Source organism: Eurosta solidaginis, chromosome 2 (assembly GCF_040869045.1).
Source record: "Eurosta solidaginis isolate ZX-2024a chromosome 2, ASM4086904v1, whole genome shotgun sequence".
Lineage (NCBI taxonomy): Eukaryota > Metazoa > Arthropoda > Insecta > Diptera > Tephritidae > Eurosta > Eurosta solidaginis.
In genome coordinates, this window is record NC_090320.1 from 306691387 (window position 1) to 306711913 (window position 20527).

At 36.0% G+C, this 20527-nt stretch overlaps 2 protein-coding genes and 1 long non-coding RNA gene across 3 annotated transcripts in view; 1 reads left to right on the plus strand and 2 right to left on the minus strand.

Annotated features, from left to right (window-relative positions):
• The window catches only part of LOC137241397 (ras-related and estrogen-regulated growth inhibitor-like protein), a 260561-nt gene that overhangs the window by 180098 nt on the left and 59936 nt on the right, over positions 1-20527 (plus strand). The gene's annotated exons all lie outside the window — the stretch shown is intronic.
• Positions 199-1833, minus strand: LOC137242919 (uncharacterized). The gene is made up of 3 exons (XR_010950404.1): positions 1138-1833; positions 581-1040; positions 199-342 (listed from the first exon to the last, which is right to left on the minus strand). It is a non-coding gene; the product is annotated as an uncharacterized lncRNA (long non-coding RNA).
• On the minus strand, positions 11810-14582 carry Gs1 (Glutamine synthetase 1). Its single transcript, XM_067768946.1, has one exon. It carries the CDS (start codon positions 14142-14144, stop codon positions 12936-12938), a length of 1209 nt encoding a protein of 402 aa, XP_067625047.1. The 5' UTR covers positions 14145-14582; the 3' UTR covers positions 11810-12935.

Sequence of the window (20527 nt, forward strand, 5' to 3'; positions counted from 1 at the left end):
GCAATGTGTAGTGATATATTTATTATATACTATAACATTTATGTACTCAGCTTTATGATTTAGGCCAACAAAAGGCGTAGGAGGAAATTAATTTCTAATATCTAATATGGGGCATTCATTTCATTTTGAATTTTTCAGCAAGCCCAAAATCCATGTAGCACGAGTTGACAAGGTGATTCGTTATTGTTGGTTTGACAATTTTGCATATTTCGTCTGCATTTCAGAGGTGTTTTTTTGTTTTTTTTGCGCACAAACTGGTTTCTTTGTAGATAATCCGCTGTGCCTGCTGAGGTTGCCTTAAAAAAATTTTATATTTTTTATAGACGCCACGTGCACTAAAATCTGAATAAATATATAAAGTTAATACTTTTTTTTTAACAATGGAAAAATAAATATAAAAAACTTTTTCATAACAAATATTAATGAAATAAATAGGTGTTTTATTATTTAAATAAAGTATTTATTGAAAAGAAATTTCCCCATCTTCTTAAAATGGGTACTATTGTGCATTAGATAAAACATTATCATTGTGAATTCATAAAAGTGAAAAATCTTTATATTCCTCCATTGCCATACCTACCTGTCAAATAATAGCTGGCAGGGAGAACGGCTGTCGCGAATGGCTAGAGCACGGAAGAAAGGTTTGTGTTTTGCTCGCGGTTATTAAATTGAAGTGCCATGAATTGCCCATTTGTGTTTCAAATAAACTTTTCTTTTAAACGTGTATACAGAAAATCAGACTACAAATTAGTATTAATTTCTAAAATCTAGTTAGCGGATTAAATGGGAGCAGCCAGTTAAGTAAACATTTTAAAATATGTAAATAATGCAAAACACCAGTTGTCTACAATGTTTGAAAAACAGTATTGAGCTAATTATTTAAGTAATCGAACAGCGATTGAACAGGTGATCGAGACTGTTTACTATTGTGAAGGTTTTTATCAAACATTCGCCACTTGTATGTTGGGTGCAAACAGAGATCAAAGGCAGAAGACTCCTTTCTAAGCGTCTCCCTATTTAGCTGAAATTTCATATTTGTTCTTTTTTACATAAGTAGTGCGATATCCAAAAAATTAAAAAAAAAAAACATTTATATATTTATTTTTAAATTTATAACGCCTCATTAATGCTACTGACCACTTATTTATTTCTCAGTTTTTGGCCATGCATGTATGAACTTGTGCGTTCATTCCAATCAACATGGCGACAATATGTTTTCAATTGGCAATATTTGCTTGATAGCTCGCACTTTATCAATTCATTAGCATCCAACAAACGTTAATACATATGTTTCATAAAAAAATAGCGATATGTCCACAGTCGGTCCGATTCATAATATTTTAATGCTAATTTAAACGCTAAAGCAACTGTTTTAGGTTGATTATTCGTGTGTTTGAGTTTCTACAAAAATAACTTGTTTGACGACAGCAAGACAAGCAAGATTGTTTTGGAGTCAGACTTGCATGCGGAAATATATATAATCATTAGAACGTATTAAAAAGGAAAACAAGAGGTCAAGAATAACTATTTACATGTCATTAATATCATTCAAAAGTTTTCATATTGGTTTCTGAACGGAAATAATTTGTTTTTGCGATACAGTCTAATTTACATATATACATATATAAATGCATTGATAATAGTATGCTGTTATAAGAAAAGTAGTATGCTTGTACATATGTATATATGCGTTCTAAATCTGATCTTTTCCATGTACGATTCGCGTGTTAACTGTTTACAAAATAAAAGGTCCTGCCATTGTGAATGATAACTAAGTGTGATATCTTATCTGTCAAATGCCTCACAGGATGTTCAATATGGCTACTTTTTAGCGTTTTCACAGGGTGTTCAATCTGGCGGCGCCTATCTTCAGCGGGTGATAGAAAGAGATACAGAATGAGACAGCGATAGTCAAATACAAATCAGGTGATCCAATCACTTTGGAATTTTTACGTCTATGCAGAAGATATCACACTTAGTTATCATTCACAATGGGTCCTGCTCTTCATTGTGAATGATGACAAAGTGTGATCTCTTATCTGTCAACTGCCTGACAGGCTGTTCAATATGGCTACTTTTCAGCGTTTTGACAGGCTGTTCAATATGGCGGCGCCTATCTTCAGCGGGTGATAGAAAGAGATACAGAATGAGACAGCGATAGTCAAATACGAATCAGGTGATCCAATTACTTTGGAATTTTGACGTTTATGCAGAAGAGATCACACTTTGTCATCATTCACAATGCTGCTCTTGTTTGCCGCGCTTGCGCTCATTTCATTTCGATAAATACTTATTTCAATGTCATATAGTTCAGCTATTTCACTTGCAGTGGATATATTTATAGGAATTTTCCAAGAAAGGGCAACCTTACTTAGCCTATTGTCATTAGTTCTCAATTTGCGAGGTGCTCCCTTTTAATTTTTTCTACAAATTGGTGGGACGGAAGCTACATACATGTTTTATGCCGACTTAGAACGGCATCTGCAAGGCAGATGAGTTTTCACTGAGAAGCTTTTCATGACAAAGATACTCCCGGAGTGTTTGCCAAACCACAGACGAGGGGCGACCCTGCATAGAAAAACTGTTTTCTAAACTTCTGGTGTTAGTTTGAAGAGGCCTTTAAGGTGTCTCACGCCACCACAACACAATAGCTTGCGTTGAAACCCCCTGGATATTTAGAAAAATAAAAATAAAGAGCATAGTTTAGAAATGAATTGGCTTTATTAATTAAACCATTAATTTTAACTAAAATTAATAACTTAAGGAGGCCAAGTTTGAATGCGATCAAATTGTTTTATAATTGAAGATTCTCTATTGTACGCCACTCAGTCGTCTGTTTATACATTTAATGTATGTACATATGTAAATAAGTATAATAAATAATGATCATATCAATTATTAGACACTGAAGATGGGAATTTGAAGAATGCAAAATCATCATTATCGTTAATTGGCGTTGAGCCGCCTTGACGAGTTGAAAAAGAAGCACTAAGCCCGTTGGAGTGATAGATATATAGATAATTTAATTGAGGATTGCACTGCGACCATTGGTCTATTGTGCCCTCACCTCTTTCACAGTACCTCATCCAAGCCAACTTCCTTGATGAACCATAGCAGTTCACTTGGCTTGAGGGATTTAATGTGGGACTGATCTGGCCATGGTGAGCCCATAAACTTAGTCCTGCGTCTTGAGACTGCGTCACATTCCAAGAGTATATGGTTCGCCGTCTCCGCTGATCGATCACAAAATCGGCATGTGTTATTCGCTAGTATGCCCAGTTACTGCATGTGGCTATTCATTCTACAATGGCCTGTAAGACTAGCTGTTAGGAGTATTAAGTTATCTTTCGGGAGGCCTATTATTATCCTATAGCTAGTTATGCTATAACCTCCTAACAGTAACTTAGATTGTCTCAAGCCTGGCATATTGCGCCAGAGTTCTTCCCCTTTTCCTTTCTTCTACTAATAAGTGCTCCCTAATTTCCTGTGGGCGTATTGGCAGGAACCACTCAGGGCCGATGGGTCTTGCTGCTTCTTTGGCCAGGCTGTCAGCCTGCTCATTACCCTCAACTCCTCTGTGACCAACAGTACTACGTTGTGTGCTCCTAGTTGGTTTAGCTTTTCTACGCACTCAAGGATCAGTGCTGACTTTATTTCGAACGCCGAGATTGCCTTGAGTGCGGCCTGACTGTCACTGAGTATGGCGATTGTTTCATTGATTGTATCCGCGCTGGAGGTTCAGGTCAGCGCACTGGTTTATGGCGAATGCTTCCGCTTGAAATATACTTGGGTATGCTCCCAGAGGTACTAATTTTGTTATTATTATGTTATTGGAATGCATAAGCTTGTGTTAAAAAATGTCATTGTGTCACGGCCTTCAAGCGCTGTTGTGAGGCATGTGCGCATAGCTTCCATGATACACACACACGCCAGTCGTTGAATTTTTGCCAGCGCTTGCCTCGTCGTCGCTCGAGTTGTTCTCGATGCCCAGGCTATCGAGCCATATGTTATCATCGGTTTTACTATCATGGTATAAATACATCTTAGTACATGTGGGCTGCAGTCCCATGATTTTCCCGCTATACGTTTGCATACCATGATGGACTTCGTGGCCCTAGTTGTCATGGAGCGTTGCTTCCAGAGAAGCTTGGTGTCAGAAATAACCCCCAAGTATTTTACTACGGTTCTACATATATTCTAGTGCTACGCCATCTATTTCTATTGCTCTTCGGACTGGTAGGACCCTTCTTCTGGTGAAGGGGATGATGGTAGTCTCAGATGGGTTGAAGTTAAGCCCCACACATGCGTACCATCCCCTTGCTATGTTCAATGCTCTCTGCATTATGCCAGATCGAATTTACCCCTTGCAATTATGACAACGTTGTCTGCATATCCCTGGCATCTGATACCAATGTTTGATAGCTTTTGCAAGAGTTCATCCACTACTAGGCTCCACAGAAGGGGTCACAGAACCCATCCTTGGGGACATTCCCAAGAAGGCGTTGACCTGAACTACGCTGTTCCCTACATGGGCTTCAGCGATTCTCGTGCGGGGTTGAGTGTCTATCCATCTTTGGATAGGCATCTGAATTCTTCTTCTCCACAGTGCTTTATTCGATGTCAAGGAAAGCGGTATGAAAACTACTTTTGCCCTTCTCCACACCGTGGGTATGTAGCCCAGCGTCAGGCTATCTCTCATTATCCTGGCGAGATGGGGGATAATCTGTGGCCCCTGCTCATTGGTGCAGGATAGATGCCATCCACCTCCGGAGATTTGTACATCTCAAAGGGTTCCACTTCCCATCTGGCTTTGGCCTCACCAAAGAGGGAATTGGCCAGGTGCCAGTCCGATGTGGTTGGTCTCAATCTGGGTAATACAGGTTCCAGTACTTGCGGAGAGGCATCAGGAAATATTCTCTTTATACCTCAATGAATTCGCATGAATACATAAATTTTATTTTTGTATACATATGATATTGTATAAATATAACGTAGTTAGCTACTCTTTCCTGTAACCATTGCTTTGTTTTTGTGAATAAAATGTATGACGTCGTTTGTAAATCTTTTTTTTTTGTTATTAAGAACCATAACAGATAACATTTATTGAAATACTAATTGTTACTAAATTTATGACTTTTTTGCTTTTATTGCTTTTAAAAATAGATGACTTTGAATGTGTACTTATCACCAGAGGCGTTGTTATAATTATAGGGCTGTCAGACGTTCTTTTTTCAATAGACTTTGCTGTTGTTCCGTTTTAACTGATGCCATCGCATAGAGAAACCTGGTGAACCCTATTTTTTCAAAGTTAGCCCAACTCGTATTGATATATATGTGATAGCCAATTTATGTTTTCGTTGTGGTTTTTAATGCATTCTTAAACTAAGCGAGGTGCATTAGTTTCAGCTTTAAATATAACTTGCAAGCCTGCATAATCTGTTTAGATTATGGTAATTTTAATATGTCAAAGTTTGTCGTGTCCCTATAAGTTGATTCTGAAACAATTAGACGATAACAAAAATACAAGTTTAGCACAGAAATATCTAAATCAAAGATGACAGAATACCAAATAATATTAGAATACAAAGTATTACGGAAAATGCTAAGGGAAATACATTTGGTTTTATATTCATTGCAGGAGCAACAGCGTCTATTTTAATCCAAACGAGGCTATATGTATGTATATTAGGGTGAAACAATTTGTATGGCGCGATATTTGCCGCATAGTTCGCAACAAATTGCGACTCTAGGAGCATGTGAGTTTTTGAAATACCCTAATTACCTGACCCCATTGTTTTTCGATATCTCGAAACCTGGCCTCAGTTTACATAAAAATAAATCAAAGTTGTTGCTTGTCCAGTCTTTCTGTTAGGTCATTATCTCGAAAGTGCCACCGATAGTTCGACTCCTATTCATATTGATAAACACAATTTAGGAACAATTACAGTTCCTACGTGGTTACAGTATTCAAAGTATTGCACCACAGGTAGCCGATTTCCTTGCTTTGCAAATATACTTAGGCCCGGTTTTTCAGTGTGAGTTTAGGTTAGGTTAGGTTAGGGTGGCTGCCCGAGGGCACACTTAGGCCAGTAGTACTAGGCCCGTTGTGAGACCACGAAAAACACCGTTACCTTTCCTCTTCGAACCATTTTGAGGACCTGATGAAAGCTACCAGGTCCTTGACGTCCTGCTCCACAACCTGACTCATATTATCAAGAAATGGAGCTCCCAGAAAGCGCTTCCGTGCTCCGCTTAGTGCTGGGCAGTTGCAAATGAGGTGAACCACCGTTTCCTCCTCCTCATCCTCTTTACAACTCCTACAGCAACGACGATAAGGCGGTCCTAGCCTTTCTGCATGCCTACCTAAGAGACCCGTTAGTGCCCCCACAAGTGTGGAAATTGTATCTCTTCTTAGTTTGTACACGTGACGGGACCTTTTAGGATCCCATTTAGGCCAGGTTTTTTCGATGTTCCACACCCCGGTGTTTGTAGCCATCTTTCGTCGGCTTGACGGTAGATGTGCTCTTTTAGCATTAGCTTGCATGTGGACAGGGGCATACATAAGCGTTCTTGTCCAGGAAGAACCTGCTTGGTTGTACCCTGCCTAGCGAGTTTATCTGCAATGCAGTTTCCCTCGATATCCCTATGTCCAGGGACCCATGTGAGGTGTACACGCCATCTTTTGAAGAAATCGGCGACAGTTTAGTGCTAGTTCAGAATTGAACGAGTGGGAGCCCAGAGATTTTATGGCAGCTTGGATGTCGCTGAAGATAAAAATTTCTTTGCCGACATTGTATGTCCCTATCCTAGCTGCGGCTTCCATTATGGCTGCAACTTCTGCCTGGAATACACTGCAGTGGTCGGGTAGTCTGAATGAGAGCTGGAGGTCAAGTTCCCTTGAGTATGCTCCACCTCCAACTCTACCGTTTAGCTTGGAGCCGTCCGTGTATATGGAAATGCTGTTGCTCATAGCAAGGCACTTATCCGACTCCGTCCAGTCATCCCTGCTGGGTGTGTTTATCTTAAAGTTGGTTTCCGCAACTGTTGTGGTCGCACAGCGATCCGTGCTGTATTTGTTTAGTATACTTGAGTGTCCTGTGGTCTTGTTGTTCCAACACGACAACTCCCTTAGATGCAGGGCTGACGTTGCCGCTGCTCGATGACCAGCTAGATCCAATGGAAGGATGTCAAGAATGACCTGAAGAGCTTCGCTAGGCGTTGTTCTTAGACAGTGTGAGTTTAGACTCAGTTTAAATCAGGTTTCTAATTTTCACTTATTATCAAAATTAATAATGGCAACTTTTCCAGCGACGAAGCACAAAAACGTTAGTTTTTGTAATAACATGCAAAGCTTCAGGCTTGAAATTTACTTTCCAACTTAATGAAACTTTTGAATGAGTGAATTTATCGAAAAATTTATTTGAGGACGTTTAAAATAAAAAATAAATAAAAACAAAAAATTTAGCTTCTCTTAAAGAAAGCCACCTGCGCAAATAGCGGGCACCCTAATATACATACATATCTGCTTGCTAATAAATAAATACATATATGTATTTTTATGCACATAATAGGTCCGACACATAAGCAGTTTTTCATATAGATGAGTTTAACACATGCTTATGCATTATGAGTAGATTGCACGTATTTTTATGGAGAACGGTAGAATGAGCGACACTGGGCCATCTGATATTGAAAAGTAGCCAACTCCCTAATTTTGTTCCAAGCAAATCATAAGAAGAAGAATTTGACATTTGCTTTGGCTAAGGGTGGTGGCACACTTTGCAAGTGAAATTATTTTTCCCACTGGTTGGTAAATTTTCTAACATTTTTCACAATTAAAAACTGCAATATAACAATCGAATACGACACAAAATATGTTAGCAAGTATTTTTGTTGTATAGGGAGAATATTTACAACAGTGCTCCGCGAAATTTTGTATGTGAATCGGCAAGGCGTAATAAACTCCAATTGCCAAGTCTGAAGTTCCTTCATATTTACAAACGCAATATCTTGGTTGATTGTGGCGATGTTAAGCGCCAAATACACGACACGAACATTTCCGCGAACATTCCGCAATCTTGTTCGCAGCTTTGGCCATACACCATACGAACTTTTGGCCGAACATTAGTTCTCTTTCAGACAGCGATGAATACGGACAACAATTGTGCTGCAGCAATATTGCTCGCTGTGGCAATTAAGCGTAAAAAAAATTTATACATTTCAATAAATTCACTCAGAAATTTTTTACTGTCCATTTTACTTTTCCGCGCACGTCTGTTCCGTTCAGAAATTACTACGATTATGAGCTATTTCGCCATACACGCACGAACAGTTCGCGCAAATGTTCGCCAAAAATTAAAATATTTTGATTTTTGGCGAACATTTGCGCGAACTGGCAAACACCACCATACACGACAGAAAAGGTCGCAGAAACATGACATAACGGGAATGTTCGCGGAAATGTTCGTGTCGTGTATTTGGCGCTTTATTGGAATGCATAAGCTTGTGTTAAACGCATCTATATGAAAAATGTCATTGTGTCACCGCCTTAAGTATGAGCTCATGAATGTTAATTTGTCAGTGTTGTATTGCAAATAATCAAGTTTGGTCAGTTCAAGTTCCCTCATACCGACTCAACTAAAAAAAATTCTTATCAATGAATGTTGCCCAAGTAAGCCGTTCACCTTTTGGCTGGCAAAATTTTAAATCCAAACAAGCTTTTGAGGAAATTGTATGCAAAAAAAAGTAAAAATCTAAATAAAATATCGACACTGTGCGTGTATATATATATTTATACATATATAAACTGCTGTTTTATTTAAATAATATCTACATATGTAGCTATTATACGTGGACAAGCAGTAATTTTTAAAAAATATTTAGAAGTACCCTGCAGGAAAAATATCTAGTTCACAACTGGCACGCATATATAAACTGCTGTTTTATTTAAATAATATCTACATATGTAGCTATTATACGTGGACAAGCAGTAATTTTTAAAAAATATTTAGAAGTACCCTGCAGGAAAAATATCTAGTTCACAACTGGCACGCTTCTAGTGCATTTGGAACCACTGCTAGTACGCCCTCTATCTCTTTTACATGCTTTCAATTGGCTAATTTAACATAGAAATGGGCTCTGAAAGCTACCTTTTCTATAGTACCGAACTAGACACAAATTTCATCTTTAAAAATTGTTGATTGTTGTTGCTAGGGTAAAAACTTAGTGTGGATCTAGTTCCTTTGTTGGTACTATTTCGTTGGCTCCGAACCTGACCGAAACCCAACGTATTGCTTTTAATACGATTTTAATCCCTTTTTCTTTAGTTCCGAACCACTCCGCAAATATCGAAAACGAAATTTGTCTGGGATTTTTCATTGATATCAGCAAAACATTTTTTACATTGAAAAAATTTAAGTTAAAATTATTAAAAAACAAATGAAAACAAAAATATGTTTATGTTTTTTGTTTACTTAAGAGAAATACTTTAAAATGTAGGGAAGGAAGGCTTACTCATAGTCTCGAAGATATTAAAGCTAGTAACCGTTTTTTTTAAATGGCATATTTATCAAATTTATTTTAACTTTGAAGTATTAAAACCCACAGGGTGAATTTTTGAACTATGGATCTAGCACGTATTCGGTACTTTAGGTCTAGTTCTGAACCAGACATTTTGACCACTAGTTACTGACTACCCTATTGGGTATTTGTGGCTCACCCCTTCTCTCCTTTCTCTTTTATCCCATCATTTGTACGTCTTTCTCTCAATTCATATTTTCGTTTCCTTTTTTCAAATGCTACCTCCTTATACTTTCTCCTATTCCTCTTTCTCGCTTTATTTCTTCCTTCCTGTCGAACCATGATACGATTTTTACAGATGGATTCAGATCTACTTCCTGGAAGAAGGGCTCATGCAAACAGACGCAAGAGTTCTGTTGGCATCTAGTTAAGTAATTTTATTTAAAAAACTTTTACATATTATTTGATTAGTTTATAAGAAATGCACATGGAAGCAAATACCAACAATGAAGTCAGTTTTATATCCCGTTTTAGCAGCAGCTCTGATTTTCTTTGCCGTCCGCCCAGTGTATGGTGAGAAACGAATATTTCAATTCACAAAACTAAAAATAAATTGTTTACTGTTTCTCATGTAATTAACAAAAAAAAAATTATTTAGTGCCTTCAGCACGCGCTGTAAATACTTTTGGCAACAAATAAAATAAAATAACAAAATACAAACTAATTTCGTCACATTTTGATTAAACCAAATAGTTGCTTAAGTGCAATAATTTTTCTTCATTAAGTTTCCTTTCTTAGTTTATACGAATTTTTTGTTTTTGTTAAGTAAATAAAAATAAAGTTCACTAATAATTTTTACACTCCAATTAATTGTATAAATTTATTATCGTGATGCATTTTAATATGTTCAGCTGTGAAAAAAATGCGATAAAATTGTGCCATCGGTTTTAAAGTCATAATATGCTTCTTTTTTAATTTTTGATTTTTGATGCCCAAAGCTTCGAAAATAGATTGCTACCTTAATTACGTGAGAGTCTATTAGAAAAATATGGGAATTTCCTACGTCATGGACGTCCATTTCACAAATCGAAATTGGGATATAAAATCTAAACTTAGCTTTAGAATTAATTTTATTGCATTGTTCTGAGCATGGATAATAAATTATCCGACTCTGACTTTTACTGCTTTCCACTAAAATATACGAGTGTTTAAATACGATAGGTACTTAGGCAAAGTTCTTTGTTTTATCTGTCAATAAATTTCCTATTCACACCTATTGTTTCTATAAGTTTCCATTGTAATTAAAATAATGAACAATGCATTTGTATATTGCAGGTGTATAAAAGTTCGAAAGCTCTCAAGCATAAATAAATTCATTGGCAATCGATTTGTGTAAGGGTGTTATTTACTAAATGTTTAGTACATTAGGGTGCCTCAATATAAAAAAGTCGGAGCTGAACCATCTTAAAAATATCCCCACAAATAAAATTTTCGTGCACAAAATTGTTACATAAAAAATTAAAAGCTTGAGAAAATTCCTTCCTGAAATTATTCCAAAAGTTCAAAATAATGGCAATGTTTAAGTTGAATTTTTTAGGTTTTCCGTGAACACTTTCAGCAACAAACATCTCAATATTTAGACAGTGTTGATAAAAAGTTTATTTCTTTGCCACTTTTCAAGCTGCAACTCAGCCCTGATCCAAAGCAGTTTTTTTTGGAAAAAAAATTCATAATTCCTTAATACAACTGTGTCAAAGTCAATTCATTGGTTGAGCCATTCAGTGCGCACAATATGAAAAATGAAAGTGTGAAAGCTGATCTTTTGATAAGGTAACATGAAGTAATATATCATTTATTATTGCTTTAACCTAAAAAAAAGGAAGCGTGGGCAAAAAATTAATAACAAATTACACCATAAATAAGTCATTTAGTCACAAATATCGAAAACAAAAACTAAAAATAGCCAAAAATTTTTAAATTCATCACATCAAACATTTATAGGTTATCGATCTGCCGAAAAACCAAAAACCAATTGGTTGGCTAGGGCGTTATGGTATGGCACCATTTTTTCCACCCATGTAAATTTTCTAAATTTCGAAAAAAAAGTAATATAATTGAACGCAGAGGGATGAGACCTACACGAATGGTTCACACAATGAAATGGCCTTGTTTCTTATGAAACGTTTTTACCGTTATACACTTAATCCAACATAACGGAGTTTTAGCTTTATGAAATTTGTAATATCTTGGCTTAAACTATATTCTGTAAAAATCAAAATAAAACTTATACTTTTTTGATTATTATTTTTCTTTTATTTTTTTCTTCAGTTTGCATCATCGTTTTTACTTATATATTTTTATTTTATAATCACCATAACAATAGAAATAGTTTTATCTTGTTTCTTATTATTACACTGTGCATCTACGTATTTTAGATAAAATTTGATTATTTTTGGTGCAATTCTTTTTTTTTTTTCAAATCAACAAGTACTGAGAGAAATATGTATTCTATGTTTTTGGCCGACATCGATAAGTATTCTTGAATTTCATAAATTTCGTGTTATTTGTTTAATATTTATATGGAAAAATACTGTTGATGACGGTACACAGCCCGTAAGCGCTTTTGTCATCAAATATATTGTTACTAAATATAAATAAATTTTTTTTACAAAATATTATAAATATACATACGTACAATATAGTTTACAATGCCCTAACATTAAGAAATCTTTTACATTTTTCACGCACACATACAAAATATTTAAAATTTTAATTTGTCTTAAATATATCGGAAAAAATAATTACAAAATGAAATAAAAAGTTATTTGAAAACATCGTTAGAAAATAGAAATTGTACAACATACAGATATGTAACTTTATAGATAATGGAATACATACATGAGTATGTGAGTATGTTAACATGAACATATATATGTATATGTACATGGTTTTATAAAAATATACATACATTTTTTTAAGGTTTGTTTTTTTAAATTTGTGCTTATAAATTACACGATTTTGAGATAACAAGTGTGAATGCTTCCCACCCCCTAACAATTGGTAACAATGGAATTTTCATAAAAAGTGCGTATTTGCTTAATAAGAGATTTCATACCATTTAATCTTTACTAATAAAATTTCTCAAATATTAAGTTAACAAGTTTTTGTTGAATATTTCTTTGAACTGAAAATATATAAGGAATTTACTGTTTCTACTGTGCCCCTAATTATTTGTTATTTACTTCTTTGTTCGTCTGTTATGGTATCGTGTTCGCATCCACCCCATATGTACGTACATATGTGTGTTAAGACTATTTTTTTACATTACTTAGTACTTTCTGTTTTGGTTTTTTCTGGCTATGACTGAGAGCATATTGCATATTGCGCTCTCGCTCATTTTTGATCTTGTACTCAATTTATTCGTCGAGCAGACAGGTCCTCACAAGCGCATTACATACGGCATAAGGATCGCAATTGGAGCTGGGGCGACGATCTTCAAAATATCCTTTACCAGCATCAGCAACGCCACGTGGAACACGAACACTGGTGCCACGATTCGCGACACCCCAGGAGAACTTATCAATGCTGGACGTTTCCAAGCGGCCAACCAAGCGACGCTCGTTATCTTTGCCTTCCTTGGGATCGTAGGCGCGTATATGACGCTCTTGATGTTTGCTTAGCTTCATAATCGCCTCTTCAATTACCTTCATGCCACCATCGGCGCGCATGGCTTTAGTTGAGAAATTGTGATGAGCGCCAGCACCATTCCATGGTCCATCCATTGGTTTAGGATCGAATGTAACAACAATACCATATTCTTCAGCAATACGTTGTAGAATGTAGCGTGACACCCACAGATCATCACCAGCTTTGATACCAATACTGGGACCAACTTGATATTCCCATTGTGCAGGCATAACTTCAGCATTTGTTCCAGCAAAATCAATGCCAGCATACAAACAAGCGACGGTATGAGCTTCAACTAAGTCGCGCGCGTAAACTCGATCGGCACCCACACCGCAATAGTAGGGACCTTGTGGCGCGGGGAAACCACCTTCTGGCCAACCGAATGGACGTCCTTCAACATCAAGTAATGTATATTCTTGTTCTATACCAAACCAGGGCTCTTCGGCACTCACCTTCTCTATGGCCTCTTGGAATGCCGCACGTTTATTAGATGGCGTTGGTTTTCCATCGGCTGTGTATGTGTCACACATTACAATAATATCGTTCTTTCCAGGCTTGAAGGGATCCTTGTAGATAGCTCGTGGGATTAGTGTGGTATCTGAGTTTTCACCAACAGCCTGATATGTTGAACTGCCATCATATTGCCATTTGGGTAGATCATTCACACCGGCTGGCACTTTATTCAGGACGCGATCTTTCAAACGAATATTCTCACCAGTACCATCAATCCAGAGGTATGTGGCCTGTACTTTATCACTTGGCGTTTCAAGACCGCGGTAGCGATCTAACAAAGTTTTGCAGAGTGCTGCATTTGGTGAATTCTTAAGGAAATGTGCCTGACGCACAGAGCTCAGATTAAGATTGCGGAACTGGGTTGTAAGCTGAGCGGATGCAGAAAGTTCCTTGCTGATGAATAGACCTGCGCAACGTAAAGCCATATTTGTGATTATGTATTAAATTTTTTTGTTGGTTAAATAAATTCACGTTTCGCAGTTAAAAAAAATAAAAGGGCACTGAAGGATGTGGCTATTAGAGATGGCTTTGCTCTGTTTTAATGGCGCATTAATCACTGGCGATTACTCAACTGCGCTATACTAAACTTGAATGTCCGAAAATGGTTGATTTGTGCGTAAAGCTTTGAACACTTTGTATGCATTTATTTATTTAGATTTTTAATTCTCTTTCCACTTTGAGTTTTGTTGTACAAAAGAAGGAAAAACTCTGGCACTTAAGTGTTGGAATAAATGCCTCCAACTTCACAATTTTTTTTAGTGGTAGATATTCAGCTGTGAGAGCAGCAATTTTTTTGACGGAGCTCTTTAAAACTGACCACCCGTTTACTTTAACGTTTCAACAATGTCTGGTTGTGAATAGAGCGAAACACTCACTTTTCAGGTCTCAATCATTGCGTTTTTCTTTATCGCATTTTCAGAACGACCGCCCCACGAGCTATGAGTCGTTGTATGAATAGTATGTATGTGTACGTATGTTTTCCGTTTAGCGAATGTATGTGGAGAGTCTTTAGCCAAAATGGATAAGAAAGCGAGCTTTGGCAGATAAGTGAGAGTGGAAGCACAAAAGCAGGGAGCGAAAGTCAGAAAATGAAGTGAGCGCCCAAAACAACTCTGTGAGGGCGTCAAACAATTGTGTGTGGCTGCAAATCATTAAAATACATGTACATATGTACGTATGTAGATATATAGATATGGATATATGAATTTATGCCACGATATAAAAAAAAAATGTACACGTTGTGTCTGGCTGATACGAAGAATGTTTGCCGAAAGCAAATCCAAAGAATGGAAGAAAACCACAGAATACCGATATACATATTTATTTATTTATTTATTAGTCTACAAATTTAACAATTAATCAAACTAAAGAAAGTATAGTATAAAAAACAAACAAAAGGCTTGGCAACTTAAATATATGATAATTACAAAAATATACTGTATACTTATGTATTAAATCATTCAAATGCAAAGACACTCGGAGGTATAGGGGGTTACACCTTACATATTTAAGGTAGTAAGTAGGTACTTTTTAATCCTGAAAATCGGATCGCATGTATCTAAATTTTTGCAGTCAATCATGACAAATACCACGAAGTGGGTCATGCATTTCAAAGTTCGTTTTGCATGTACTTATATGCAGTTGTTGAAAATATCTAGACGGTCTGACTGGCACGTTGAACTTAATTTCGCTAAGCAGAAATGGGCTAGCTATCATCCCTCTTAAGAGTTTTACTATAAATAAGACATTAAGCATCTCTCTACGGCTATGTAATGTAGCCAACTGTAATAGTTTTAACCGGCTGCAGTACGGTGGAAGATTCCTTGACGTGTTCCAAGGCAATTGTTTCAAAGCAAAAAGCAAAAACTGTTTTTGGACCTATTCCAGTTTATCGCAGTGAATTTGATAACGTGGGCTCCAGATTATCGAAGCATATTCTAATATTGGCCTCACCAATAATGTAAAAAGAGTTTTAGTAACGTACGGATCATTAAATTCCTTAGACCACCTTTTCACGAACGCCAAAGTACCTTTAGCCCTATTTACGCAAGTTTCTATATGTAACCTTAAGTCAAGCTTAGGGTCCATTGTAACACCTAGGTCAGTGAAGTTGGTAACTTGCTTAATAACATAATCTCCATTCACATACTCATGTGAATTAAAGGGTTTTCGTGTAAAACACATAAACTTACACTTCGGAAGGTTTAGTGACATGAGGTTAGCATTACACCATACAACTAGGCTGTTCAGATCCAACTGAAGAAGTGCTCTATCCTCTGGTGAGCGGATAGGCATAATAAGTTTCACGTCATCCGCATACATCAACGGCTTGCAGTGCTTCAAAACACTTGGCAGGTCGTTAATGAATAGTAGAAATAACACAGGCCCGAGGTGACTACCTTGTGGAACACCAGATGTTACATTGTTGAATTTGGACCAACAGTTGTTAAAAATAACTGTTTCTTTACGTTTATTTAAATAAGAAGAAACCCAAGAGAGAAGTAAAGGAGGAAAACCTAACCGGTCGAGTTTGTGTAAGAGCAGAGAATGGGATACTTTATGAAACGCCTTACTAAAATCTGTGTAAATAACATCCATTTCGCAGTTAGATTTAAAGCTATTGGATACAAGGGTCGTGAACTCTTGAAGGTTAGACACTGTTGACTTTCCCTTACAAAATCCGTGCTGTGATAAGTCAATAACCGAAGATAGACTGAACGCCAGTTGCTTTGTGACAATGGCTTCGAACAGCTTGGTAATAGTATTGAGTTTAGCTATTCCTCTGTAATTTGTGACGCAAGATCTGCTGCCACTCTTATGGAGAGGAATTATAAATGACTCTTTCCACTTCATAGGAAACATCCCTTGCTTCAGGGAGGCATTAAATAAACAAGCTAGAGGTCGATATAGGTATTGTGCACAAGTTTTTAGCACAACCGGCGGAATTTGATCAGGTCCATCAATGTAAGATATTTTCAGATTTTCCAGATGCCAAAGAACATCCTCAGCACGAATAAAAGGAACTAATGCTGAATTCAATGGGGACAAAAAAAAAAAAAAATTCGAATAGCTAGATTTGAAATAATCCGCAAACATATTAGCAATTATGGCATTATCGCTCGAAGTATGATCGTTAAGCTTCATTTAGTCTTTCTTTTCGAGTTAACAAAACTGTAAAACGCCTTAGGGTTACAAAAAATTTGACTCCTAATCCTACTAATATACTCTTTATAGCAACTGCTGTTTAGAGTGCTATATTTATGACGTAATATAGAGTAAGCAGCATAGGCAGTTCTCGTACCAGACAGTTTGTATCGCTTGAACAAACGCGTCTTTTGGTTTTTCAGATGTTTTAGTTCTTTAGTGCACCAAGCAGTTGATAAAGCTGTCGAGGTATCCGATAAAGGTATGCATTTATGAAAAATATCGCAAAGCACATTGTTAAAGTGAGAAACGCTCACTTCAACAACCCAGTCGTACTCAGGCCAGGTTATTTTTGAAATCTCGCTGATTTGACCTGGGTCGATTTGTATGGACGAAAGTTAACCGATATCGCGCCATCGATATTTCGATAGGATTTGGGCTCAGGAAAAAAGTTCCACTACGCATACCCAAATAAATGATTTTCGAGCCTGCGAAATTTCACTTTTTTTACTTTTTTTCGACTTTGATTTTTAAGGTTTTTTTCATGACCTACTAATTAAATTTTCATACGTTATCGACAACCTTTTTTGCGGACATTTTTGGGTCGGACATATATACCCTATACATGAAAATTTTACAATTCGCAGGCTCGAAAATCATTTATTTGGGTATGCCTAGTGGTACTTTTTTTCCTGAGCCCAAATCCTATCGAAAATCGATGGCGCGATATCGGTTAATAAATCGACGCAGTCTAATATACATACTCGATTTCAACCGAACATTAGTCTTCGACTTAGATTTGCCGACTAATCAGAAGTATTTTCTTTTTCAGCTAGAGAATCGGCCAACGCTTTGCCTGACTTTATTTTGAACATGAACTGAAACTTATTTATTGTGAATCTTCCGTTTCAAAAGATATTCGAATTTTCTTTTTCACTGCTCAAATTGCCCTGCAGGAGTCCAAAATTGTGTTTTTGTGTAAGCGTAAATTGTTTGGGGATGGTAAAATTGATATATGATTATATGACAACATTTCTTGAAGTCAGCGGACTATCAATGAAAGTATATAAGTAAATTGAAGTGCTGTGCAAATTTAGCTAATTAAATTTTTCTACACTATTTTGAGAAGTAAAAGTTTTTGAGAATTGCACTTCATTAATGGAAGGGATTCAACATTTCACTTGTTTGCTTGTTTTTAGCAGTAGTTTTCTTTATGAAATAAATAAGCAACAAAAACAAAACAGGAAAAACTGGATTAAGCAGCATACAAAGAGATGCGGTCTTAGTCTAGTGGTAGGCCTGCAGGATTAGAAATTTGACGACTTGAGTTCGAATCTCAAATCGTGGAGAGTATAATTATAATAGTAATACAAAGAAATCTTTGGTAGTATGGAAATAGCTATAATGTAGCCAGTATGCTTAATTCTCTTCAGTTTTTTCTACCATAATAAAGCATACAAATTTAATAAACAGATTATTGTGAAAGGTCATTAAAATTTACGAAAGTGTTGTAGAAAGTGTTGTCGGGAAATCATGAGGGGACAAATGATTTATGCTCAAGATTGAATAATGACTTAACATCCATATTTGAAAGGGCTAGGAAAAATGACTTATGCATGAACAGTGAGAAATCATACGTGTTGCCTATATCTTAAAAACGAATAAGTTTCTCAAGTATTCCGCCCTTGCGCGTTGCCAGTAAATGTCTCAAATTCATTTCAAAAGTGACTAATCTTGGTTTTGTTATTAACACGACGCTGTCTTGTGATGATCATGTAAATTCGGTGGTTAAGAAAGTATACAATATCTTAAGGAACTTACGAATGTCTGCTATTTATACTCCGGTCAATGTTAGAAGAAAACTTGAAATTCAATTGATTATGCCGATCATTTGCTACTCTGAGCTAGTGTACTGTAAACTGAGCTCCCAGTCTGCTCATAAAATTGATGTAGCATTTAATCATGTTATACGTTATGTATTCGGCTTAGCTAGATTTGATCATATATCCAGCTGGAGAGCGCGTCTACTGGGCTGTGAAATCTTCGAATATCTGAAAGCTAGAAACAGCATTTTCCTTTGTCAACTTATCATGTATAAGGAGCCTAGTTACCTATAGATAAGCTAATATTCCCCAGGTCTGATCGAATCAACGACCTAATAGTACCAACTTATAACTATCTAACATCTGGACGGCTATTCTTTGTAAATGCTATTCGGCTATGGAACTCTATTCCAGTATCCATTCGTAGTAGTCTAAATAAAAGCAACTTTAAAAATGTTCTTTATGCTCATTTTAGTTCAAACCATTATATTTCTTGAGTTTTCGCCATCAATATGTATGAGTGTAAACAATGTTTTGTTATTGAATTTAATTATTTGTTTATTTTAGATACTAGTAAATTAAGATACTTCTGATAATATGATAATTTAACCTCCATAAGCCTCTGTTATTACTTTTGTTCTTTTTTACATTGCGATTTATCTTTTTGTTGTACTATAAAAGATCCTAGATCTTATTGTACTAATACAATTTTTGCAATAAATGATGATGAAATGTTATTGTACAAATGTTCTTAAGTTAATTTCCACTACAACCAATATCGGCAAATGGGAAAATCCTTGTTGTTTTCACTTGGTAAAAATTACTTCAACAATAGAAGAAACCAGAAACCTGCTTTAAAAAGTAGTTATTGAAACATAACTTTAAAAGACCAAAACGTAATGTTTGGTTCGGCTTCGGCTCAAAAACCCAACTTCTGTCGGACTCTAATATATACCTAAGTACATATACTTGATGAACAAATAAATGATAATAGTGACTAAACAAACGCCTAGAAATGTTATTTGATGATAGTTTTTGTTCATATTGCAATCGCAAAAGCACTCCCCGATTTTTTAGACGAGTATGGCGATTAAGTCCAGTGATAGCACCCGCTAGGAGAGGACCCACTGCCGCGGGAATGGTTTTTTTAGCTCGTTTAACTTAGGGTCTGTGCACTCCAGTCGCTGTCACGCCAGGCACCTATGGTAACATTCTAAAGCGGTTTTTGTATATTTATACTACTTATACATATGTATATATGTAAGTACAATAGTAACAATAATAATCATTTATTTACCAGCCAACCGATAAGCTGTGCTTTGTCTCAAGAGAATTTATTCAAATGATAAATATACCCAGTATATATGTAATTTTACTTATTTTATAATTGTTTATTATTGTTTGTGTTTACTATTCGCTAAAGTTGCACATACATACGTACATATATGCATATATGTTTACTCACAAGAATATACGACAAAATATTTATGCACATTAGACGGTTGAAGAAAAATAACAATTTTGTAATTAAAAATTCTCAAATATTTGTAATACGCAAATAATTGTCGGATGATTTGCCAGATTTCCATCAGCTAAAAAGAATTGTCGTTGCTGTGTGATGTTTATTATACATAATAGATGCAAATTACTACAAATGAAACCATCTAAGTCCAATAAAATTATTATTTGCCAGCTCCAAAAAATATTTAATACACCTTCAAATGCAAACTAAACTTAAAGGGATCAATTAAAAAATATTCAAAATTACTGAGCATATGCTACTTTACTGAAATGTATAAAGAACGAAAATCAAACGACATAGTGAATTCCTTACTCGCAAA

Excerpts from the sequence above, each read along its gene's own strand:
- Gs1 (XM_067768946.1), bottom strand. The coding sequence starts at position 14,144 with ATGGCTTTACGTTGCGCAGGTCTATTCATCAGCAAGGAACTTTCTGCA.